Genomic DNA, 26,977 nt, shown 5'->3' with positions numbered 1-26,977 from the left:
AGGGAAATAACAAGGGAAGAGAATACAGCTGCTCACCACCCTCCGACAGATACCCAGCCTGACCTGAGCAGTGATCTAGCTCTTCTGGGTAACTGCCCCCAGTTTATATACTGGGGATGATGTGCTGTTGTATGGAATATCTTGTTGGTTAGTTTGGGTCAGGTGTCCTGTCTCTGCTTCCTTCCGGCTTCCCCTCCTCCCTGGCACAGCATGAGAATCAGAAAGTCCTTGGTCAGAGTAAATATTACTAAGCAGGAACTAAAACCATGTGTGTTACCAGTGTTGTTCCCAGGCTGAAAGTGAAAAGCACAGCACTACACCAGCTTCTAAGAATGAGAAAAATGACTGCTACTGATGAACCCAGGATGTTATGTAAGGAAAGAAGCTAATTGTACTTCTTTAATCATTCACACAGCAGGAATGGAATGGCTTGCAATTCCCACACTGGAGCACCACCTGTATGACGACAGGCTGAGAAATTTGGGGCTGTTCAGCCTGGAGAAGAGAAGGCTGCATGGAGACCTCATAGCAGCCTTCCAGTATCTGAAGAGGGCCTATAAGGATGCTTGGGTGGGACTATTCATTAGGGACTGTAGTGATAGGACAAGGGGTAATGGCTTCAAACTCAAATAGGGGAAGTTTTTATTAGATATAAGGAAGTCCTTTACTGTGAAGGTGGTGAGGAACTGGAATGGGTTGCCCAAGGAAGCTGTCAATGCTCTTTCCCTGGCATTGTTGAAGGCCAGGTTTGATGGAGTGTTGCGTGACATGGTTTAGTGTGAGGCATCCCTGCCCACGTCAGGGGGGTTTGGAACTGGATGATCTTAAGGTCCTTTCCAACCCTAAGTATTCTATCATTCTATATGCTATCAACTTTTAGCATGCTTTGATGGAGTCTGATATAAGAGTACATTCTATCTGTCCATCAAAACTCTGCACTCAAATGTGGCATTTCATGACACGGATTCAATTTGATGCAGAGACGCAAATCCAGCTTTATTACAACCAAGCCCTTTTTATCCCCCTGTTCAGTACTTTCCCAACTTGCACATACATACAATGTTCAGTCTCATTGGCCGCTGTAAAACCCTCCAGGTAAATAGTCCAATCACAATGCTGCAGACCCTCTCACAACCCACACGTTCTCTGGCCTTCAATGCCCTAGGGCTTGTCAAAGCACCAAGGCCTCAGAGCTCATTCCCAAACTGTTCTTCATGCAAATCATATCGCCTTCACTCCCCACATCTCCCCCTTCTTTGTTTTTTATATTCACTATCAACACTGTTAACAAGAAACCATATAAGCTAATAAAAACTAACAAAACAAACACTCTTAATACAATCTTTTCACTCGTGCTCCTAGCCTAGCAAATAAACAGTTAAAAAGCAGCTAACATTCTGCACTAACAGTTGGTTTCGAACTATACATATCCATTTTTACAGATCTTAACAAATCAATTTCTTGCTGCTGTTTTGTTATACCCCCCAGCCATCCCATGTGTCCACAGGTTCAAGGCTGCCATTTCTTTCAACAGCAGTCTGAAAGGACTCATAGGTGTAGCAACCAACAGGCACAGGGTGTCTTGTCCTGTCACATTGGCTAATGTTCTCTTTTGGCTGGGCAGGAAACCACGGTAGGGTCATCCCTGTTGTAAGGAAGATACAGAAGACAAGGCAGGATGAACCCATCGTGCAGGGACCCAACGAGGTCCTTTATCTGTGGAAACACAAGCATACCCTCGTCCCCAGGTTATTAAAGGGAACAGGCCTTTCCATTCATGAGTTTCAAGATTACCTACTTTAATATGAGTTTTCCCCTATTTAAAATTCTTAGAACCTCCCAAATGGCACTGTATAGGAGGTCCATCCTCTGTCCAGCGATTTAAAAAAATCAAAACATAACATATTTTTGCTATATTTTCTTGTGGGGTTAACCCTGAACTCCCCCTTTTTTGTTTCTGCAACATAGTTTTAAGGGTGCTGTGTGTGTGTTCAATAATGGCTTGGCCTGTGGGGGAATGTGGAATACCTGTGACATGTTGAATTCCCCACTGCTGAAAAAATGCTTGTGTTTTGTGTGCTATATAACCTGTGCCATTATCTGTTTTTATGTTTTTTGGAACTCCCAGGGTAGAAAAAGCTGTAATAAAATGTCAACAAACATCTTTGGCCTTTTCACCTGAATTGCATAACTTCAAGATGAAAAAGTGTTGACAGAAACATGGACATATTTGTATTTGCCAAATTCTGGTACATGAGTAACATCTGTTGGCCAAATTTCAAGTGACAAAAGACTGTGAGGATTAGTTCCAATCATTGGTGTGGGCAAAACTTGACAGTCAGGACACGATTGTATGATTTGCCCCGCCTGGCCCTGAGTCAGCTGAAAAGCACATTGCAGAGCTTTTGCATTTTGATGATAAAATTCATGGGATAAGTGAGCTTGTGCAAAATGGTCAGGTAAGACTTTAATACCTGCAAGCCTATCAGCTTGTGTATTTCCCTCGCTTACAGGTACAGTTAGAGAAGTATGTGGGTGTATAAGCTGTATAAAGTATGGGTGTACCCATCGATCCAAGTGCCACCTGAGCTCCCAGGGAAGGGCAAATAATGTTCCGTTGGAAATTTCCTTCAGAAAAGCGTGTTCTAGCCTAGAAACAAGGCCTGCTACATAGGCAGAATCTGTGATAATATTTATTGGAGTAGTCCATAATTTAAAAACATGGACTACAGCAGAGAGTTCTACTACCTGAGGTGATCCCATGACAATGTGTATATAATTTTTCCAGTGTCCTTCAGCATCTTTCCAAACTATTACTGCTTGTCCTGTCTTGCCAGACCCATCAGTGAATACTGTGAGGGCCTCAGTTATTGGCGTATATGAGAGAATGTAGGGATTTGACAATTTTGTGTCCTGGGAAATGAATACTAATTTGCCCTGTAAAATCTGCTAGATCACACTGAAAAGCAAAAGACTGGTGAGTTAAAATGTTAGTTGTTTTGTATCAAGAGACAGATAATATTAGGTTTCATACCATCTAAAGTCAGTAACCGCTCTCTTCCTTTCTGAATGACCGTAGCTATCATTTCAATGGCTGTTATAACTGTTTTTCCAAAATTCTGTGACAAAAATATCCATTCCAAAATAATCAATGGATCTACGTCTTGCGGAACCCACTGTGCTAAGAGCCCATAGGGTTGAAAAGATGAATAAAGAATGAAAAAGCTAATAGGATGGTCCATTTTTCGCCTATGAGCAACTTGACTGATTAATTTTACAACTACTTTATCAAGGGTGGATCGCACAGAGGGGGTGAGTGTTCAAGGAGACGTCAAACATGGATCCCCCTCCAATAATTTGAAGAGGGGATGGAGTTCTTCCATAGATATTCCCAAGAGAGGACGGATCTAATTTATGGCTCCTAAGAGCTTTTGTAAGTCATTTAGAGACTTTACTCATGTCCACAGGGTGATGTTTTGAGATTGAGTGTTTTGTTCGGATATTTTCCATTCTAAATATTTCCAGGGTGGAGCTTCTTGATTTTTTTCTTCTGCAATTTGGAGTCCTGCTGTTGAGACTGCTTGGATCACTCTCCATTTCACTTTTTGGGCTGTTTGTTCCGATTCTGCAGCAATTAAAATGTCATCTATATAATGATAGACTAAAACATTCTCAAAGCACTCTTGTATAGGGCTTAAAACTGCCACTACAAATTGCTGGCATAGTATAGGACTGTTTTTCATGCCTTGTGGCGACACTTTCCAATGATAACTTTTATGTGGCTCTGCAGCATTGATCGAAGGCACAGAAAAGGCAAATCGCAGTGCATCTTGTGGAGCAAGAGGTATCATGAAAAAAACAGTCTTTTAAATCAATGACTATGCGAGTCCATGTTTGTGGTAACATTTTTGGTGAGGGGAGCCCAGGCTGCAAAGCTCCCATATCCTCAGTGACCTCATTTATCTTTCTTAGGTGGTGTAAAAGCCTCCAAGCATTATTTTTCTTCTGAATCACAAAGACAGGTGTTTTCCATGGGATGGTTGTGGGGACTATGTGAGCAGCTTTCAGCTGTTCATCCACCAATTTGTGTAATTGCATCAGTTTTTCTCTTGGGAGGGGGCCACTGATCTACCCACACAGGCTCATCTGATTTCCAGGTTAAAGGTGGGACCTGCTGCAAAATAGTGTCCCCTAGGAAAAATAAGTACTTCAATGTACTCCCCATGGGCTTAAACAGTCTCTGCCCCATAGGGTAGGAGATCCAGATCAAAAGGCCTAATCGAGGCAGATCTCCCTTCTGGTCCAAAAATAATAACAAGCTCTCTGCTCTGCTTTGGAGAGGTTTGACCACCAATTCCCACTAATGAGGCATGAGCATCCATTAAAGGCCAATGATCCGGCCATTGTGATGCAGAAATGACTGTAACATTTGCTCTGAAGCACAGAGTCAGACTCTACAACTCAAGGAGAGTTATAAAGCAGGTATGTTTATCAGGGTGCTGCGTGCAAGGGGGATCACTCCTCTTAACTTGCACACCGAGAGGTTAAGCAAGCAGATATTTATTACACACAAACATGCATATTCATTAGGTTCACAAGAGAGCGGAGGGGATATTACAGTTAGTTTAGGTACTCATTAGCATAAGTCTCCTCCCTTTGGAGCTTGCAGACTGCCCTCCAATGGTCATGGACAGAGGTCTTCAAGATGAAGTAGTCTTCCTCATGTGGGCAGGGGTCTTCAAGATGAAGTAAGTCTTCCTCATGGTGCACTTTTCACCTCTGGCACAGTTGGATGCCCCAGTAATCACAAAACTAGCTGAAAGCAGACATATCTGTAAGTTTTTGATAGCTGGCAAAGATTTAGAACAGTGTGACCTTTGTACAAAATTTATTGCAATCAGAACAGGATGGGTAGACAAGGAGTGTTCTAAGCTAGCAGATGTTCAGGAGTCACTGTCTCCAAACTAACTGATAATTAGAAGTATGGTAAGAAAAAAATCGCTCATTAGAAGGATGGAAAGAAATAATTCACTCTTGTTAGTAAGACTACTGTCCTTGGTTCAGCACTAGCAGTCATTTTTATCCTTAGTAGCTGGTGTAGTGCTGTGATTTTGACTTTCAGCCTGGGAACAGCGCTGATAACACCAATGTTTTTAGTTGGTGCTCAGTAATGTTTACTCTGACCAAGGACTTTCTGAGTCTCATGCTCTGCCAGGGAGGAGGGGAAGCCGGGAGGAAGCAGAGACAGGACACCTGACCCAAGCTAGCCAAAGAGGTATTCCATACCACAGCACATCATGACCAGGATGTAGAACTGAGGGCAGTTACCTGGAAGGGCTAGATCACTGCTGTGGTCGGGCTGGGTATTGGTTGGTGGGTTGTGAGAGGTTGTATTCTCTTCTTCTCTCATCCTGTGGGAGTTACGTTCTTTCTTTTCTCCTCCCTATCCCTCTGGGAGCAGGGGGAGGAAGGGAGGGAGTGAGCTAACTGTTGCGTGGTTCTGATTTACCGGCTGAGCTTAAACCAAGACAACTACTAAATTCTGTTATCACACCACAGACTTACAACACAAACATTGTTCTCTGTCTTAGACCTAAGTTAAGTTAAAAGTATCTTAACCCTATGTTTTCCAGGCACTTGCTTTCCTTATATCAGCTCCACTATCAACAATTCCTTGCAAATGACCCCTGGCAGCACAAAAAGACCCCTTATTGCTGTAGAGGATAGTCCAATTAACGATGCTGCCTTTCCATGCCCAAGTGGGCCATATGTGCCTGTTGGAATAAGCACAACTAATGTGTCTTGAATTATTGTCTCTCCCTTGGTGGCCAAGTCCACTCTGGTGCTGCTGCTTGTGCTGGCATGCAAACTGCAGCAGCTCCCTGATGGGGCCATTCAGAGGAGTAATTTGTTGTCATGGCACAGCCCCTCGCCACACTCTGCTTGAGGTTTCCCGGTAAAGTTAAAGGCTGGCCATCCTGGTCAAATTTCGATCAGCAATGACGCCCTTTACAACAGCATGAGAAAATTCTAGGTGCTCCCTTTTTATTATTTGCTTTTATTTTTGGACAGTCTTTTTTCAAATGGCTGTACTGTCCGCATGAAAAGCACTGCTGTGACTTAACCGACAATGCCGCAAATGCTTCTGCAATCAGAGACAGATCGTGTTGTCTAGACCCAACTTTCATACAAGCGTTTAACATATCATCTATGGTCAGATCTTTTAATGGCTGCAATACTTTCTGACAGTCAGGGTTAGCATTCTCAATAGCAAGTTGTTTGAAAATATATTCATGTGCTTTCTCATTATCAATCTTTTTCTCCAGATCCTCATTAAATTGGTCTAAAAACTTCATAAATGGCTCATTTGCCTCTTGTTTGATTTGGACAAAAGGCTGTCTCTGTTTACTAGCGTCAAGGACAGATTTCAAAGCCCGCAGTGCCAATTGTTTAACTTGCTGCAAGCCCACCTGGGAAATCCTAGCTTGCGCAGCATTGGTGCCAAAATCAGCTTGACCCAATAATGCATCGGCAGTAACAGCTCGCAATGGGTCATGCGCCCCCAATGCTAAGTTTTCAGCAGCCTGGGTGCCTGCAAGCTGCCTCATTTTCGACTCCCACATAGTGTATTGCATGTCTGTCATTATCAAAAGAAACAACGTTTGGAAGTCATTTGGGATAAATACATGAGTATCACAGACAGACTGTATCAAATGAGTTGTATATGGGGCCCCAAGTCCATGGTCCGTCACTGTTCGCCTGATACCTTTCATAAGAGCATACAAGAGACCTCCCCACCACGGGCCTTCATCCGGCACATAGAATCATAGAATAGTTAGGGTTGGAAAGGACCTTAAGATCATCCAGTTCCAAACCCCCTGCCATGTGCAGGGACACCTCACACTAAACCATGTCACGCAAGGCTTTGTCCACCCTGGCCTTGAACACTGCCAGGGATGGAGCATTCACAACCTCCCTAGACAACCCATTCCAGTGCCTCACCACCCTAACAGGAAATAATTTCTTCCTTATATCCAATCTAAACTTCCCCTGTTTCAGTTTTAACCCGTTACCCCTTGTCCTATCACTACAGTCCCTAATGAATTGTCCCTCCCCAGCATCCCTATAGGCCCCCTTCAGATACTGGAAGGCTGCTATGAGGTCTCCACACAGCCTTCTCTTCTCCAGGCTGAACAGCCCCAACTTTCTCAGCCTATCCTCATACGGGAGGTGCTCCAGTCCCCTGATCATCCTTGTGGCCCTTCTCTGGACTTGTTCCAACAGTTCCATGTCCTTTTTATGTTGAGGACACCGGAACTGCACACAATACTCCAAGTGATGTGGAGTATATAGGGATGATTCGTGTCAGCAACTTAGAAGTCCTTGTAACCCTTGCACTTTGTGTGGAATTGGAACCCCTTGTGACCATTGTACCATGTGTGGAGAATATAGGAATGATCATTATTATGATAGATGTTCCTGTCAATACAATGATGAAAGGGAAGAGAAGACAAAGGAATAATCCCTCTTACTCAACCACTTTACTGCTCAAAGAGAGATTTGTTTAACTGCTTGAATGCCTTTAGGGGGTTAGATAACCAAGAGAAACATCCTGTTACAGGATGCTGTGAAACTTGGGTACTAGGCAAATAGCCATATAAGGTATAGAACAAAATTCGAAGTAAGTCTGCGGCTAAGCTTGTAAGCGTTTTCCTGTTAATACGTTCCCAAGAAGTTCAGCAACTTCTTCACCGGAGAAAGACCCCAGCAACAAGAAAAGAACAATGGAAAGGAGCCACGTTGACATCCGGGTAAAGAAGATGATGGATTGGCTAAAACCCAAGACCAAGAAGTATAAGAGACTATACCCCAAAGATCCCAGCGTGCATCTTTGGTGGAGTGGAGACTCCCCTGCGCACCCAGCGCTGCTTGCTTATTGCCTCTTGATATTAATCAATTGTAATAAAATAATTGAATTAGACCATGGCTGAGACGAAGTTTTCCTAACAGTGAGGTCTCACAAGAGCAGAGTAGAGGGGCAGGATCACCTCCTTCGACCTGCTGGTCACGCTCCTTTTGATGCAGCCCAGGATATGGTTGGCTTTCTGGGCTGCAAGTGCACACTGCCGGCTCATGTTCATTTTCTCATCGACCAGCACCCCCAAGTCCTTCTCTGCAGGGCTGCTCTGAATCTCTTCTTTGCCCAACATACACCACTGGGAAAGTACACAATACTTCTGCATCCCCCGCCTGTCTTCTGCATCCCCCTGCTTCTCCCTTTACAGCTGCCCATATATCGTGAGGGTCTGGGGGATATAAATCAGGCTCCTTGATACAGAGGGTTGACCAATGTACAGGGGGGTAGTACAGGGGGTTGTACAAGGGGGTTGTACAAGGGGGTTATACAAGGGGGTTAGAGGAATTTGCTTGCTTAAACAAAAGGACTATCTGTTGTAAATGCCTGCTAAGCAGAACAGAGACCTCCGGTCCTGTTGATAAGCAGACGCCTGAATCTACTGATAAAGGGGAGAAGCAGAGGATTTACGGCTGGGACACTGACCAAACTCTAAGGCCACACGTAAAGACTAAAAAAGGTGAAAAGTGCAAGAAGGGGAAGACTCATTTACTTCATCTTGAAGACCCCTACCCAGAGGAGGAAGACTCATTTACTTCATCTTGAGACCCCTGCCCATGACCAGAAGGGGCACTTCGCAGGCGCAGAGGACCTTCTGGCTCATTATAATACGAAGCGGGGATAGGACATGAATATGTATAGGCATGTTGTGCAACCTTATGAATATATATAACTTTAGAGAATAAATGTAGAGGGAAACAACACTGAGGTACGCATGACTTTGAGGAATTATCCCCGTGTGTCTCAGCGCTGAATAAAAAGTATGCCTACTTTACAACTTTAACGAGTTGTGGAGTCAATCTGCGCATCATCCTTTTCTGGATCCATAGGCCCTGGGTCAAAGGACCATTCAGGTCAGCATCAGAATTATCAGGCGGCAGAACCACAGGAACAACAACAGCAGACTGTTTTTTTGATCTCATGGCAGAGTCAGGCAAAGAGGGTGGTGGTGAGACAAGGAGGCACAAAAGTACAAAATGTAATCAGTTCTAAGTAATTTTAAGTTTGATGGCTTTGTAATGGAAAATAACTGCGGTGCTTGGAGGTAGTTGACATAGTTTCAGGCCCTCAGGGCCTCAGTACAAAAGGTGTGAGAAAAGCAGAATAGACGGACAGGACCTGGGATGGGGAGTATCCCGGACTAGCAGATGTCCAGGATGAGAGCAGTTAAACTAACTGATAAGTAGAAGGCCAGGATGATTGCTATGTCTGTAATGTTAATTAAGCTTGTTGGGAAAAGTAAACGACCCTTAAAGACCACCACATTTTTGTATGCATGCCGGAAACCTTTTGGAAAATGATGTAATATGCTCAGTGACCATATAAGGATGACCTGTATAGCAATTCGGGGACACACGTTAGGAGGAGCTATCCCCCGTGTCTCCCGGCACCGCAATAAAGAATACCTGCTTGTCAACTTGAAACTCTGTTGGCAAGTTTGCTCCTGGAGTTTTCTCCGAATCAATTTGGTGACCCAGGTGGGACCCTCTCTGCTCGGCTGCAGGACCCGCTGAGGACAGGGCTCCCTAGGGCCCTTGGGAGTTTTTCCCGGAGGGACCCCTCGACTCATTCAGATCACTGCGGGAGCAGACAAGGACCATCTTATAAAAGGTATTCTTTTCTTTTATATAGTCTTTAAGACGCAGGGGGCATCTCGGTTTGGTAAATTGGTTTGGTAAGCGTACGCACTGTGAGGAAGCCTTCCGTAAATCGAGATAGGAAATCTCGTGGGTAAAGGCGTATACCCTGCTGCTAGCGTCCGTTTGGTATACACCCACAAGAAGCAGTGGGCATCTTGTGGTTTGAGTCCGACAAGATGCAGTGGGCGTCTTGCACTATTATATGCACAAGAAGCAGTGGGCATCTTGTGGTTTGGGTCCGACAAGATGCAGTGGGCGTCTTGCACTAAAGGTTTTACACACAAGAAGCAGGGTGCATCTTGTGGTTTGGGTCCGAGAAGACTCATTGGGCGTCTTGCACTAAAGGTTTTACGCACAGGAAGCAGGGGGCATCTTGTGGTTTGGGTCTGACAAGACGCAGTGGGCGTCTTGTAGGAAAGGTTTTTGATTTTACTGGTATTTGACTTATGTTGTGGCTTGTTATAGTTATGATTGTGGTCTTGTGATTTTGGTATTGATGACAGACTTTTATAACTGTTAATTGTTAGTTTGACAGCATTTTGGTCTCTTGTCTGTGTTGTAACTGTGTGGAGTGTGTCTGTGGGATCCTGTGTGTGTGTGAATGCGAGATTGATGATGGGAAATCAGCAGGGTGGAGAAATCTTGAAAAAGAGTCCTTTAGGGTGCATTTTGGCACATTGGAAAGAGCTGGGAGGGTCTACTGGGGACTCAGTAAATAAGAAAACGTTGGTGAAATATTTTAACCAATGGTGGCCGTTGTATACTCTGGAGGATCAGGAGAAATGGACTAAAAATGAAACTCTGAATTATAATACATTGTTACAATTAATGTTGGTTTTGAGGCGGCAGGGAAAATGGGATGAAGTAATGTATGCAGATATGTTTTTTACATTGCGAAACCACCCAGAATGGCAGAAAGGTTGTGGAATTAATATAGCACCTTCGGATCCTTTAATTTTAGCCTTAGAAAAAGAAAGGAAGCAGGGTGGGAATAGATTGGAAAGATGTTGTTCTGGTTGTGATATTGGGGAACTGTGTTTGAAACTTAAGAAAAGAGCTGAGGATACTATGGCTGGGGACAGGATGAAGGATTATGTTTCTCCGAAGATACCGGATCAGAGATCACCTCCAATTCAGGAGGAATCCTCTGATTCAGATGAAGAGCAAAAAAAAAAGGGTAGAAAAGAATTCTTCCACTCCTGTTGCCGCCCGTGTCCGTAGTAAAACCAAGACTGTCCTGCAAGCCCTTCTTAGGGAATCAATGGGACCGGAGGGGCGTACCAGGATAAAAGTAAACTTCTCTCTGGGAGATTTGGATAACTGGAAATGGATTGCAAAAAACTATAGAAATGACCCCATAGGGGTAGCTAAGAAATTTGAAATGCTGGTAAAAAGTCAGGATACTGATTGGAAGGATATAGATGTAATATTGGATGCATTAACAGAGACAGAAAAACAATTGGTTATAAAAACTGCTTGTACCCAGATAAATGCTCTAATTACTGCAGGGGTGATAGCTGGGAGGGTTGAAGATCATATCCCTCTTGCAGCTCCAGACTGGGATTATAATGATGCTGGAGATTATGCATCTTTAAAGAGATATCAAAATTGGATTAAATATGGGCTTGAGAATGCTATACCTAAAGCAATAAATTGGTCGGTGCTATTCGAAATAAGACAGGGGCCAAAGGAGTCACCGACAGAGTTTCTGGACAAACTCAGAGAAACTATGCGAAAATACACCACAATGGATCCTTCCTCAGAGGAAGGGAAATTACAGCTTGCAAATTCCTTTGTGAGGCAGTCATCAGAGGATATCAGACGAAAGCTCCAAAAATTATCTGCGGCTGAAATAAGAAATATAGAAAAATTATTGGAAGTGGCCTGGAAAGTATACAGGAATAGAGAACAAGTAAAAGAAAAATTAGGAAAGGTTTTGGCAAAAGCCACAGTCGCAGCATTGGAACAAGCAAATGAGGGATATAATGGAATGAGAGGTAGAGGGCGTGGCCGGGGAATGGTGACAAAAGGTAGAGGAGGGGATTATAGAAGGACTTCTCTTAGTCCGGATCAATGTGCAAACAGTCCAACAATTTTTGGAAACCAGTTAGCACGGGAATTAGAGTCATGGAAACCACCCACTCAGACGGGAACTCTGTTACAATATGTGGATGACTTATTAATTGCTACTGAAACAAAGGAAGAATGTATCCAGTGGACAGTGGGATTATTGAATTTTCTGAGACTGAATGGTTATCGGGTATCCAGGCAAAAGGCCCAACTAATTCAAACCCGAGTTTCCTACCTAGGATATGAAATAATAGGAGGACAGAGAGAACTTGGAACTGCTAGAAAAGAAGCTATTTGCCAAACTCCATGGCTGTCGACCATCAAGGAGCTCTGGATGTTCCTGGGAATGACTGGATGGTGCAGACTTTGGGTCCATGATTATGGTGTTTTGGTAAGACCACCATATGAACTGTTGAAGGGAAACCCTCCCTCTTTAGAATGGACTGATTCAGCAGAGGAGGCTTTTAGAAATTTAAAACCAGAGCTGATGAGAGCTCCAGCTCTGGGACTTCCAGATGTGACTAAACCCTTTTGGCTATACTCCTATGAAAAACAGGGAATCGCTCTGGGGGTCCTCGCTCAGAAACTGGGACCCTACAGAATGGCAGTGGCATACTTTTCAAAACAGCTGGATGAAGTGAGCAGAGGATGGCCTGAATGCCTCAGGGCTGTGGCAGCAGTTGTCATGAATATTGAAGAGGCTCGCAAATTCACCTTGGGACAAAGGATTACTGTGCTAGTGTCCCATGTTGTATCAGCAGTCCTGGAACAGAAAGGAGCCCACTGGTTATCTCCTTCACGTTTCCTAAAATACCAGGCCACCCTTGTGGAGCATGATGATATAGAAATTGTGGTCACTAATGTTGTGAATCCAGCATCCTTTTTGCAGGAACAGTCGGCAGAACCACTGACACACGACTGCTTGGCCACCATAGAGACTGTATATTCTAGCCGACCAGATTTGAAAGAAAAACCACTGGAAGATGCTGATTCTTGGTTTACTGATGGTAGCAGCTTCATGAAAAACGGTGAGCGAAAGGCAGGCTATGCCGTTACAACCACTACACAGGTAATAGAAGCTAAACCTTTACCTGCGAACACTTCTGCCCAGAAAGCAGAAATAATAGCACTAACAAGAGCCCTGGAATTGGCTAAAGAAAAAAGGATAAATATTTGGACTGATTCTAAATATGCATTTGGTGTGGTTCATGCACACGGTGCCATTTGGAAAGAACGAGGATTTTTGAACACACAAGGGAAACAGATTAAACATGCCACAGAAATTCTACGGCTACTGGAAGCTGTTCAGCTACCTGAGGAAGTAGCTATTATGTACTGTCCAGGGCATCAACAAGGTGACTCTCATCAGGAAATTGGAAATAATTTGGCCAACTTTGAAGCCAAACGAGCGGCTGAACAATCTAAAATTATGTCCTTAATCCCTGACGGCAAACTAACAATTGAGAAATCTAAACCTAGATATTCAAAGGAGGATAGAAAATTGATTGAGGATCTCAAAGGACAGGAAAACAAAGACGGTTGGGTTCAGATTCCTGATGGGTGAATTGTAATCCCCTATAACCAACTCTGGAGGCTAGTTCAAGAGGAACATAAGAAAACTCATTGGGGTAGCAACTCTTTGTATAAATATTTAGACAAACAAATTGTAGGAAGGAATCTATACATCACAGTTCAACTAGTGACAAAGCAATGTCAGCTCTGCCTTAAGAATAATCCTAAAACTGAAAACAGAAATCAAAATGGGGCAATTGGGAGAGGAAGTTATCAAGGACATCAGTGGCAAATAGATTTTTCTGAATTACTGAGAAAAGGAGGTTACCAATATTTGTTGGTATTAACGGATACTTTTTCAGGCTGGCCAGAAGCATTCCCTTGTAGAATAAATAATGCATGACAAGTAATTAAAACATTATTAAATGAGATAATACCTCGTTTTGGAGTACCAGCGGCAATTTCTTCTGACTGAGGCTCGCACTTTAGTGCAAAATTGTTACAAAAATTTAGCGAAAAATTAGAAATTGATTGGAAACTGCATGTTCCATACAGGCCTCAGGCCAGTGGGCAAGTAGAAAAGATGAACCATCTGATTAAACAACAGATTAGTAAAATACGCCAAGAAACAAACTTATATTGGTACCAAGCTTTACCATTGGCCCTATTAAGAATTTGAACTAAACGTCAGTCAAAAGAAGGGGTTAGCCCATTTGAAACGTTATATGGAAGACCATATCAGTCCCAGTTTAAAGGACAGAGCCTTCAGGAAGTGGGAGAAGGCTATCTCCAACAGTTTCTGGTCAATCTGGGAAAACAATTAGAAGAAATAAATAAGAGAATAGTAGGGACAAGAGCAAGAGGTTTGGATTACCCAATTCACCCTTTTAGATCCGGAGACTGGGTTTACGTTAAGAATTTTTCAGGAGATCCTCTACAGGAGAAGTGGAGCGGACAGTACCAGATATTATTTGTAAGCGGCGAGGAGAAGCAGACAGGCCAACCCAATATGGGTGATAAGCAACTTCTACTTTATTTGTGACGCAGTTCACACATATATAGGAGTGGTATTCAGCCACTCCTTCTTGGCATAACAGTATTGGTTAGCCCCCACAGCTTCCTCCACATTCTCCTCCCAGGTCCGGTCTCCAACCACCTGTGGGGGCCACCCCCTGCCTTGCTTGCACAGTCCTCCAGACCTCTATGGTCCTGCTCTTAGAGTCATTCTGCAACAATTCCCCCCTTTTCCTTTGTGCAAGCAAGGCATTATGGGTTATTCTGTTCACCTGTTTTATCACACAACTATAAACAAGTCTAATAGCTACGATGATTAACCTAACAATGATACATAAGTGCAATACTTCAAACAACAGTGTTTGACTCAACCTGTAATGCCCCGTGAAGACAACCATCTAGTTATTCTTAGGATATTGCTCATTTACTATTGCTGGGTAAGCTGAGCCAGGGTTCTCAGCTGTGCGTGCATCAAATTAACATAATCAGAGAGACTCATACAACACATTCTATCAAACTCTTCACATCCATGTCCGTGTTCCAACAACAAAAGGTTCTGCAGTGTTGCATGTCTTACAGAGTCAACATTAAAACAAATCAGAAATTGCCTTCGATGTAGAATTGTCTGCTTAGCAACTCAGCAACCCAGTCTGCTTAGTTGAGTCAAGGCCCAGGCTGAAGCACTTACAGTGATTTGGCATATTATGATTGGATACATGTTTTGAAGACCCTTAGTGACTAAAATATAATTGGTTAAACACAGGTGTGAGAACTCAACCTTGAAAGCTTGCCAACAGTCCACAGTTCTCATTAACTTGGTGAATTCCAGCCTCTTATCTTGCTTGCTTAAGCTTCTTCAGGCCTCTCATGGCCTTTCTGTATCTTTCAGGACTATTCAAAGTTTATGTACCAATTATGCATTCTCCTGTGAGAACACTGTCTCCACATCTCCCCCCTTTTGTTTTATCCAGTAACAAGTCACTACTACAGCAAGGCACACACACATTTACATTAGCAGAGTAACTATTACAGGGTGCAGCAGCAGCATGTTGAAGATGCTGATGGCAGTGAAGGACTAGCCAAAGAAATTTCTTACCAGTGGAATTCTCCCCCCCTCTTAATTTGTTCCATCACCTGCTTTATAACACTACCATTGTATTAAAATTTTTCTAGCTTTTGCCTTAGCATTTTCTAGCAGCTACTGCAAATTTCCATACTCTAACATCTCTTTTACAAGTGACAAATCTATACAATACAAGGTGCAGTTTCTTATTAGCAACTAGCTAGTAAATACAGGTGGTTTTATACACAAAATCACAACCTCTAATATAGCTACTTTACAAGCACACATATTCAGGATGTTACTTTTCAGTTGCCCCCAAGTGATGTTTTGCAGTTATTTGTTCTTTCTCTTCCTCTATCTCATTCTGCTTGGGGTAATCACGGTCAGCTCCTGTAGCTGAGGCATCAGGTTTATCCATTCGTCTGTCCAGCTCATGGCAGGGCTTGACAAACTTTGCAGACAGTCACCATGGACCTGTAGGCAGGAGGGCACAAATATACCCCCTCCCCCAGGTTATCAGTTCTTCAGAAGTAGACAGGTTAAAGTTAAATGTAACATCATTACTCTCTCTCTCCCCCCTATTTTTTTTTTTGTCCCTGCAAAAGCTATCATTATTCCCACTACAGTTCCACGTACAGAATGTGGCACAAGGACCCTGTGGAGACTAACAGCAAACCAGCTCCGAGAAGCATCATTGCAGTGTGAGGTGGCAGGCTCAACCTTAGCGGGTGTCCCCACAGTGGCTCTGCCTCCCCCACATCATATGAGGCTTGGGCTTTTATACTGACCAAAATGCACACTCATTCCAACACAGGTGGCCAGCCTGTGCTGGAAGAAGTGGCCAGCAGTATCTACAGAGGTCTCCAAGGGTTGATAGAAACCTGGACATACTTATATTTACCAACTTCTAATACATGAGAATCACAGAGAAACTGCATGGGCTCCCCCTGTCAATTGCAAGAAAAAACTCATAACATATACAGCTTGAGTATAAGAGGATTTTAACGCATACGTGGTCACTGCTTGTCAGGCCTCCTTAACTATTTTGAGATCAAGAGCTTCCCACTCTTTAGCCCCCTGCTGTGTAGTAAACACAGGATATGCAAAGATGCCCATTGCAGAAAATTCCCCAGTAATGTTCACCTCTTTGGTTACCCATTGTTACAACTGAGCGTCTCCAGGGCCAGTAAGTCTGAGGAGACCGACCCGGGAGACAAAGAGTCAGGGTCTGGAAGCAGAGGATACAAATCTGGCTCGGATTCAGGGGCTGATCCTGCGCCGAACTCGGGGTCTCCGTTGCTCGCAGCTGTGTCTTTCTTATCAGGTGTATCTCGTTCGGTATGTAGCCATCTGCAGACCTGGCTCCTCCGTGACTGAGTTAAAAAATTTTTCACTCTAGGGCGTAGTGGGTTGGAGAGGCTCGCGGTTCCTTTAAATCTCCTGCTAGCGCATGATCCCTATTTTCTACTGCGTGCTTCACAGTGGCGCCGCAATCGATCCGGCGCCGAGGCACCGCCCTCTTTCTTTCGAATTTCCTCGACATTTATCATGCGTATACCTTCTAATATACTTTCTCTGTCCTTTTCAAAGTCCCTACTTTCGGAACTGGGGTGGTGGGGGAGCAGGGGGTTACACCTCCTCCGCGGCACCTTCTGATGGGGGGGGGGGAGAAAAGAAAGGGGGGGGTACGGGGTGGGAAACCCTGTGCTCCCGCGAGTTGGGGGGGGGGAACGAGTTGTAATCTTCCCCCGGTTTCAACCGACCGGGGACGTCTGTTCCTAGTTTCTCCGTTGCTACCGCGGCAGTTTTCTTTTCTGCCTTGTATCTTTTTATACAGTTCATTACTTCCCTCCGTGGTTTACCGAGTTTCTTTGCCTTTTTATAATCTTTAAGCACTGAGTCAAGTAGTTCATCACCAAACTTTCGCCACTCACTCTCCTCAAATATTATATTAGGATCTGCAAAAAATCCCTTAGCCTTCCCTACAGCCACTAGACCTGCTAGCTGCTTTAGAGTCTCAGGCTCAATTCCCCGCTTTTATAAAAAGCACTGTAAAAAGTTCAGGGCTCAGTTCTCCGCTTTTATAAGAAGCACTGTAATAAGTCCAGGGCTACCTCTCGGTCCATTTTCATGGCCAGCCTTTTCCGGATCGTCTTCTTCTGGGTCGTCCTGTAACCTCGGTCTCCGGACCGGCCTCCCGACGCAGCAGTGTCTGGTTTGCCCCAGCGGCGGATCCTTTTTTCGGTTGGTCCAAGCACCCGGGTCCGTCACGCCACCGCAGCAGCATTGCCCGCGTTTCCCGGCCGCTGCCGCCGGCGCCGCTCACTCGCCGTTCCGGGTCCCCGTTAAACCGGGGCCCTGTATCCCGGGTCCCCGTTAAACCGGGGCCCTGTATCCGGGTCCCTGCTAGTCGGGGCCCTGTATCCCGGGTCCCCGTCGACCGGGGCCCTGTATCCGGGTCCCTGCTAGTCGGGGCCCTGTATCCCGGGTCCCCGTCGACCGGGGCCCTGTATCCGGGTCCCCGCTAGTCGGGGCCCTGTATCCCGGGTCCCCACTAGTCGGGGCCCTGTAATCCGGGTCCCCAGCGACCAGGGCCCTGTAGTCCGCGTCCCTGTTCGGGCGCCATTTGTAAGCGGCGAGGAGAAGCAGACAGACCAACCCAATACGGGTGATAAGCAACTTCTACTTTATTTGTGACGCAGTTCACACATATATAGGAGTGGTATTCAGCCACTCCTTCTTGGCATAACAGTATTGGTTAGCCCCCACAGCTTCCTCCACATTCTCCTCCCATGTCCGGTCTCCGGTTACCTGTGGGGGCCACCCCCTGCCTTGCTTGCACAGTCCTCCAGAACTCTATGGTTCTGCTCTTAGAGTCATTCTGCAACAATTATTGACCGCCTTTACAGCAGTGAAGATAAAGGAACAACCTGCTTGGATACATTATTCAAGAATAAAGAAAGCACCAGAACCTGAGAAGACATGGCGGATCAAACCTTCAGGACCCTTACGTATGAAATTGTATCGGTCATAATTTGGACTTATATGACAACTGGCGTACCAGCTTGGGACCAAAACTTATACCTGAAGTTAATGCAGAATGTTACTCATGTTTTTAATCGTAGTGACTGCTGGGTGTGTGCACAGTTGCCTAAATCAGGAGAAAATCCGGACCTACCTTTAATTGGCGTTCCAATTCCCAATACTGTGTCATGGACTAATTTGTGGGTAAACATCAGCAACCTATATCCAAGGGAAAGGTTAAAATTTGGGATAGCTGATCTTAGTCCAAGTTGAGAATATTATACCTGTATACAAAGATGTATCACCCTAGGAACCAGAGTAGGAGACTGTGTTTGTTTAAATGCCACAGGTGTAGGTCACTACTCCCATTGTAATCATGCTAGTAATATAGATGGTATAGTGGTTCAGAGGTGGCCCATTCCTGAAGGAAAAGGATGGTACTGGTTATGTGGGAAAAATGCTTATAAGACCCTACCCCCCAATTGGAAGGGGGCATGCACCTTAGGTGCTGTGATACCAAATCTTACTACTATTGACATGCATCCTCCTGGAACCTGGGTTAGAAGTTTTGCTAAATGGATTAAGTTTTGCTAAACGGATTAAGTGAGGGGTTAACCCTATTGCTGAACGAAACACTGCATTTCATAGTTTTGTGAGATGGCTAATTCCATCTTTGGGAGTAAGAGAATTAGAGAAGGCAATCGTAAATATCTCAGCAACCATAGAGGAAATAGAAAAGAGAACCATTGATATAACCCAAGCTGAACAAGAAGAGATAACTAGCCTATCTAAAATGGTATTACAGAACCGAATGTTACTGGCTTCACAAGGAGGGGTCTGTTCCATAATCAATGAAAGTTGCTGTTCCTATACAGATCAACGCGGCAGGATTGAAACAGATCTGGAGGAAATTTGGAAACAAACTAAGATATTTCATGAAATGGCCAAAGATGATACCTCCTGGGGATTTGAAGAGATATGGAAAAAGTTAACCTCATGGTTACCTAATCTCTCCTGGTTAAGGCAACTGGTTGCAGGAATATTAATTGTTTTAATATTGATTACTTGTGCTATGATACAATTTTCTTTCTGGTATTGTAACGATCTATGATAAGTTATGAAGATTGGAAAAGAAATGAAATCAAGCATCAAGTAGAAACAGGAAACTATTTCAAAAAGACTCTAGATGGTAATGGTAATATATAAAATGTTGCAAAAGAATTTGCAAAAGGACAGAAAAAGGGGGGATTTGAGACAAGGAGGCACAAAAGTACAAAATGTAATCAGTTCTAAGTAATGTTAAGTTTGATGGCTTTGTAATGGAAAATAACTGCAGTTATCCCTCAGTCTTTCCTCATAAGGGAGATGCTCCACTCCCTTAATCATCTTAGTTGCCCTGCGCTGGACTCTCTCCAGCAGGTCCCTGTCATTCTTGAACTGAGGCGCCCTGAACTGGACACAATATTCCATATGCGGTCTCACCAGGGCAGAGTAGAGGGGAAGGAGGACCTCTCTCGATCTACTAACCACCCCCCTTCTAATACACCCCAGGATGCCATTGGCCTTCTTGGCCACAAGGGCACAGTGTTGGCTCATGGTCATCCTGTCGTCCACTAGGACCCCCAGGTCCCTCTCCCCTACACTGCTCTCTAACAGGTCGTTCCCCAACCTATACTGGAACCTGGGGTTGTTCCTGCCCAGATGCAGGACTCTACACTTTCCCTTGTTATATTTCATCAAGTTATTCCCTGCCCAACTCTCCAGCCTGTCCAGGTCTCGCTGGATGGCAGCACAGCCTCCTGGCGTGTCAGCCACTCCTCCCAGCTTAGTGTCATCAGCAAACTTGCTGATAGTACACTCAATTCCCTCATCTAAATCATTGATGAATATATTAAATAATACCGGTCCCAGTACTGACCCTTGAGGTACTCCACTAGATAAAGGCCTCCAACTAGACTCCGCCCCATAGACTACAACTCTCTGGCTTCTCTCCTTCAGCCAGTTCACAGTCCACCTCACTACCTGATCATCCAGACCACGCTTCCTCAATTTAGCTGTGAGGATGCTGTGGGAGACTGTGTCAAATGCTTTGCTGAAGTCAAGGTAGACCACATCCACCGCTCTGCCATCATCCATCCACCGTGTTATTTCCTCATAAAAGGCTAAGAGATTGGTCAAGCATGATTTCCCCTTGGTGAAGCCACGTTGACTGCCCCTCATAACCCTCTTATCCTTGATATGCCTTAAGATGGCACCAAGGATAAGGTGTTCCATCACTTTCCCAGGGATGGAGGTGAGGCTGACCAGTCTATAGTTACCCGGGTCCTCCTTCTTGCCCTTTTGAAGACTGGAGTGACATTTGCTTTCCTCCAGTCCTCAGGCACCTCTCCTGTTTCCCAAGACTTGGTAAAGATGATGGAGAGTGGTCTAGCAATGACTTCCGCCAGTTCCCTCAGCACCCGCGAAGTTGTGTTGGCAAGTTTGTTCCTGGAGTTTTCTCCGAATCAGTGGTAAGGGAGCCGAAGGTGCCATTTCTACTTACTGTGCTTGTGTGCTGGCGTGAACATTTAAAGTTTCAGAAATAACTCAACACAGGCTCTATAAAGTGGCAGCAACTTTATCATTTTTTGTAGCACAATCCCACAAATTAATACCAGATCTGTAATGAGTAAATTCCTGTTTGTTAATCAAATCTTGCTTGCTTAGGAGTTACTTGCTTAGAGTTACTTGCTTGCTTAATAGTTACTGGAAAATTACAGTGCTTTGACATGTTGCTTATAGACCGCGGGTATCTGTTTGTCCTGGGTTCAGCAGTAGCAGTCATGTTTCTCCTCCTTGGTAGCTGGTGCAGTGTAGTGTTTTGACTTTCGGCTCGGGAACAGAGCTGATAGAGATGTTTTGGTTTGGCCAAGGACTTTGTGAGCCTCATGCCCTGCCAGGGAGGAGGGGAAGCCAGGAGGAAGCAGAGACAGGACACCTGACCCAAACTGACCAAAGAGGTATTCCATACCACAGCACATCATGTCCAGGATGTAACGGGGAGTTAGCCGGAAGGGCTGGGAGACTGCAGGGTTGGAGGAGGTATCGGTCGGAGCTTGGTTGGGCTTGGGGGGCGAGTTATCGGTCAGCTGGTGCTGAGGTGTTGTTTTCTCTTCCCTTGTTATTTCCTTTATCATTATTATCATTGGTGGTAGCAGTAGTGATCTGTGTTATACCTTAGTTACTAAACTGTTCTTATCTCAACCTGTGGGAGTTGCATTCTTTTGATTCTCCTCTCCGTCCCTCCGGGAGCAGGGGGAGGGCAAGAAAGGGGGGGAAATGAGCCAACGAATTACTTGACTGGGTTTAAACCACGACACTGTTAAAGTAAACTATGCATGGGGAAGGCGATAAGGAGCCTTCCTCCCCAGACCCACCGGGAAACAGAATGAAACCCTGAAGGAGATAAGGAGTCTTTCTCCCCACACCCACCGGGAGACAGAATGAAACCCTGAAGGAGATAAGGAGTCTTTCTCCCCACACCCACCGGGAGACAGAATGAAACCCTGAAGGAGATAAGGAGTCTTTCTCACCACACCCGGAGACAGAATGAAACACCTAAGGAGATAAGGAACCTTGGTCCCCACACCCACCGGGAGACAGAATGAGACCCCTTATCTAACACCCACCAGGGAGACAGAATGAGACCCCTTATCTACAGATCACACAGACGCAGAGGACCCAGGAGGTGACACGTATATCGGATGAAGAAGAGTATAAAACCAGTGACTTTGGGGAAGTGGGTGGCGTGCCGTTGGCAGAGCGGAGCCCCCCCCCCGCCACCCAGTGCTGTTTTGCTTGCTGTCGCTTGCTCAATAAACCGATTTGATTCATTGGTCTGGCTCTCGTCAATTTATTTGAGCCACATTTATAACAATTTTGGTGCCGTGACTCAGATAAAGGCAATCTGGTGCGAAGCCCCACACAGGGGAGGCGCCCCGCTGTATAGTGGCCCTTGCTTGGGTGCTATCTCACCATACCCTCTACCGACGAATCCTAAATTCGACAGCAAGCAAAAGAAAGCCGGCAACCCTGCAATCTTTGTGCACGAAGCTCCGAACGAAGACGCAGGAGTGCGTAAGTATAGGCCGGTTACCCGTTCGGTTGGGGTTGGGTATCCCAGAGTGTGCCTGTGTGAGACGTCCAATTAAGGACGAAACGAGTGCGGACCCCTTAGTAGTGCGGTTCCCATCTCCCGCGAGGGACTGGGCCACGAACAGGGGGCAAAAAGACTGTGTGTGTGTGAGAAGGCACTCTGGAAAATTGGACAGAAGAAAAGCAAACCTTCTGATTCCATGGGGGGGTCAGAGCTTAAGGCTAAGCTACCCCAGATGCCACTGGATAGTACGTTGGGATTGATGATTAAATATTGGGATGACTACCCTTCTAGGCGGGGTAAGGACAAAGTAAAAATGGCACATTATTGCATGGAAGTTTGGGGAGGTAAGCAGATTAGAGGTGATCATTTATATTGGCCCGTATTTGGGTCCTTTGAGGACTGGATCTGCCAGTCTTTAAGTATTTATGTTAACACAAAGGAACCATTTAGTTTGGAGGAAAGCGAGTATGCAAGTTTATGGATAGGGTCCGAGACTAGGATAAATTTATATCCTTTAAAAGAAAGACAAGGGGGGGCAAAGAAGAAGACGCGGAGTGAAGATGAAATCCCCATTTCGCCTCCCCCTTATATACCACCACCACCGCTACCGCAGTCCTTTCCTCCTCCAACAGCTCCAAACTACCCAAGTGATTCAGATTCTACCCCTAGTTCCCCTGAGGAAAACAGGCGGGTGACCCGGAGCCAAAGTAGGGCAAAGGAAAGCAGGGGTAATCTATATCCCCTCCGAGAGGTTGCAGTGGGAGGAGCGCAACCTGGTATGGGATATGCCTCTGTCCCTTTAAACTCAGGAGACGTTAGAGACTTTAAGAAGGAAATGGGTAACTTATTAGAGGATCCCCTGGGAGTTGCAGAACGAGTAGACCAGTTTTGGGGGCCCAACGTTTACACCTGGGATGAACTGCAGGCCATATTGGGTATTTTGTTCACGGCAGAAGAAAGGGATATGGTCCGGAGGGCCGGAATGAGAATTTGGGACCAGCAACATCAGCAAGGTCCTGCGGCAGATTTAAGTGGCCCCTCCAGAGACCTAATTGAAATAATCAAAATGAAATGGATGGAGGCCATATGCAGGACTTAAGGACTATCATAGTTCAGGGGATAAGGGAATCTGTCCCTAGGGGACAAAATATTAAGAAAGCCTTCAGTGAACACCAGAAAAAGGATGAAACCCCTACGGAATGGTTAGAGACACTTAGAAAAAATCTCCAACTTTATTCAGGGCTAGATCCTAGTACTCCGGTAGGGCAAGCCTTACTAAAAACACAATTTGTAGCTAAATCATGGATGGATATTAGGAAGAAGCTGGAAAACATAGAAGATTGGCAGGACCGCGGTTTAGATGAACTACTGAGAGAAGCTCAGAAGGTATATGTTTGAAGGGAAGAGGAGACACAAAAGAAGCAGGCTAGAATGCTGGTAGCGGCGGTCAGAGAAAGACAGAGGGTACCCCCTCCTAGGAAGGGGCCTGAATCCCGACAATCGGGATCGGGACCCCGGAGACCTCCAAGGGAAAAAGAGCGAGGAACGGTGCTTTGTTTCTATTGTGGAGGAAAAGGACATGTTAAGAAAGACTGTAGAAAGAGGATGATGGATGAGGAGATGTTCAAGGAAGATTAGGGGTGTCAGGGGGTCTATCTGCTGGGGACTTAAGAAAGAACAGAGCCCTTGATAAAATTAAAAGTGGGTCCCTGGCAACAAGAAGTTGAGTTCCTAGTGGACTCAGGAGCGGAAAGATCAACTGTTCAAAAATTGCCCCGAGGATGTAAGATATCCCTGGAGACGGTACAGGTCATTGGAGCAAAAGGAGAACCTTTTGGGGTACCTGTAATAAAGGATATACTTTTTGAAACGCATTCTAAAGTGGGTGTGGGGTCCCTGCTGTTAGTGCCTGAAGAAAACTATAATTTATTGTGCAGAGATCTAATGACTGAATTAGGGATTAGTTTAGAGTTTCAGGATGAAACACTGAAGATTAAATTGTGCCCACTGCGAGTAACAGATGAAGAAAAGATAAACCCTGAAGTATGGTATACCCCGGAAACGGTAGGCAAATTGGATATTGAACCATTTTCAGTCATGATAAGGAAGCCAGAAATACCAGTAAGGATAAAACAATACTCTTTGTCTAAAGAAGGGAGACAGGGTTTGAGGCCCGAAATCCAGAGGTTACTTGAGAAAGGATTACTGGAACCTTTTATGTCTCCCTTTAACACTCCCATCCTGCCTGTAAGAAAAGCAGATGGAAAATACAGGTTAGTGCATGATCTACGAGAAATCAATAAAAGAACAGTAGCTAGATTCCCTGTAGTGGCAAATCCTCACACTCTGTTAAGTCAATTAGGTCCTGATGAGCAGTGGTACAGTGTAATAGATCTTAAGGATGCCTTTTGGGCATGTCCTCTGAGAGAAGATTGCAGAGACTACTTGGCCTTTGAATGGGTGGACCCGGATACCCATAGAAAACAACAATTACAGTGGACAGTGCTGCCTCAGGGGTTCACAGAATCTCCGAACTTATTCGGACAAGCCTTGGAAAAAATTTTAAAAGCATATGAGTTAAGTGAGGGTGTCACTCTGGTTCAATATGTAGATGATTTACTTTTAGCTGGGAAAAGTGAGGAGAAAGTCCGACAGGAGAGCATTAAATTATTAAATTTCTTGAGCCTACAGGGATTGAAGGTATCAAAGTCAAAAGTGCAATTTGTTTAGGAAGAAGTAAAATACCTGGGACATAGACTAAGCAAAGGAACAAAGAAGTTAGACCCCGAGAGAGTAAATGGCATACTATCACTATCAGCCCCTAAAACTAAGAGGCAAGTTAGACAGCTGTTAGGGCTCTTTGGTTATTGTAGGCAGTGGATTGAAGACTACAGCAAAAAGGTGAAATTCCTCTATACTAAGTTGACTAAGGATGGATTATTAAAGTGGACAGCAGATGATGAGGGGCAATTAGAAGCATTAAAAGCAGACTTAGTTAACGCCCCAGTCTTAAGCCTTCCAGATGTAAAGAGACCATTTTATTTATTCGTCAATATTGATGACGGAACTGCATTCGGGGTTTTGGCTCAGGAATGGGCAGGAGGAAAGAAGCCAGTGGGATACCTCTCTAAGCTTTTAGACCCTGTGAGTAGAGGATGGCCTACCTGTTTACAAGTGGCTGCAGCTCTCCTAGTAGAAGAAGCACATAAAATCACCTTTGGAGGGGAACTAAAGGTACTGTCGCCACATAATATCAGGGGTATATTACAGCAGAAAGCCGATAAATGGATAACAGACGCCTGACTTATGAAATATGAAGGCATTTTAATCTCCTCTCCTAAATTAGAACTTGAAGTAACAAACTTACAAAATCCAGCACAATTTTTATATGGAGAGCCAAGTGAAAATTTGACTCATGATTGCCTGCACAACATTGAGGAACAGACAAAGATTAGACCAGACTTAGAAGAAGAGGAGCTAGGGGAGGGAGAGAAGCTGTTTGTAGACGGATCTTCCTGGGTAGTCGAAGGGAAACGAAAATCAGGGTATGCAATAGTTGATGGGAAGGAATTCAAGGTAATAGAGTCGGGACCCCTAAGCCCCAGTTGGTCTGCTCAGGCATGTGAATTATATGCAGTATTAAAGGCTTTACAGTTATTAAGAGGAAAAGTTGGAACCATATATACGGATTCAAAATATGCTTTTGGAGTAGTTCATACTTTTGGGAAAATATGGGAAGAAAGAGGATTAATAAATTCACAAGGAAAAGGGCTTATACATGAAGCACTCATTACTCAAACTCTCCAGGCTTTAAGGGAACCAAGGAAAATAGCTGTAGTATATGTAAGAGGACATCAGAAGGGATTATCTCCCACAATAAAACAATTTAGCAGACACGGAAGCAAAGCGGGCAGCGCTCTTAACAGTATCTATAACTCATCAGAGAAAAGGTCTACAAGATCAGCAGCCCAAGAATAGGGAACCTCAAGTGGTAGTGTTCACCACACAAGAACGAGAAAAACTCCATCCAAACAGATGGGAGTAAAAGAAAGTCAGGGAGAATGGAAATTACCGGATGGCAGAATAATCCTACCGAAAACTTTGGCTTGGAAAGTTATGAAAGAATTCCACAGGGCCACACACTGGGTAACCCAAGCCCTAATAGATCAGTTTGCCCTAAAATATATGTGTATTGCAGTTCATAACGTTGCAAAACAGGTGATAGGAGGTTGCTTGACTTGCCAGGGTGTGAATAAACAACACCTCCGAAGGCAAATACCTGGAGGGCGGGAATTGGCAACCCGTCCTTTCGCTAGAATACAGGTAGATTTTACTGAACTGCCTAGGGTAGGGAGAGATAGATATTTATTAGTAATAGTAGA

The 26,977-nt window shown here is 44.7% G+C and overlaps 1 protein-coding gene across 1 annotated transcript in view; it reads left to right on the top strand.

Annotated features, from left to right (window-relative positions):
* The window catches only part of LOC133283327 (uncharacterized), a 95,350-nt gene extending 81,292 nt beyond the window's left edge, over positions 1-14,058 (top strand). Inside the window, exon 2 of the mRNA XM_061480018.1 lies at positions 12,734-14,058. Within this exon, the coding sequence (XP_061336002.1) occupies positions 12,734-13,408 (675 nt within the window). The 3' untranslated portion in view covers positions 13,409-14,058. The remainder of the gene's footprint in view (positions 1-12,733) is intronic.
* The last annotated feature ends 12,919 nt before the right edge of the window (positions 14,059-26,977 follow it).

This window comes from Pezoporus flaviventris, unplaced genomic scaffold (genome assembly GCF_033815535.1).
Source record: "Pezoporus flaviventris isolate CSIRO_AGI_PZ_B2104156 unplaced genomic scaffold, CSIRO_AGI_Pfla_v1 ptg000164l, whole genome shotgun sequence".
NCBI lineage: Eukaryota > Metazoa > Chordata > Aves > Psittaciformes > Psittacidae > Pezoporus > Pezoporus flaviventris.
The sequence above is the reverse complement of the archived record's forward strand: the minus strand, read 5'-3'. Positions and strand labels throughout refer to the sequence as shown.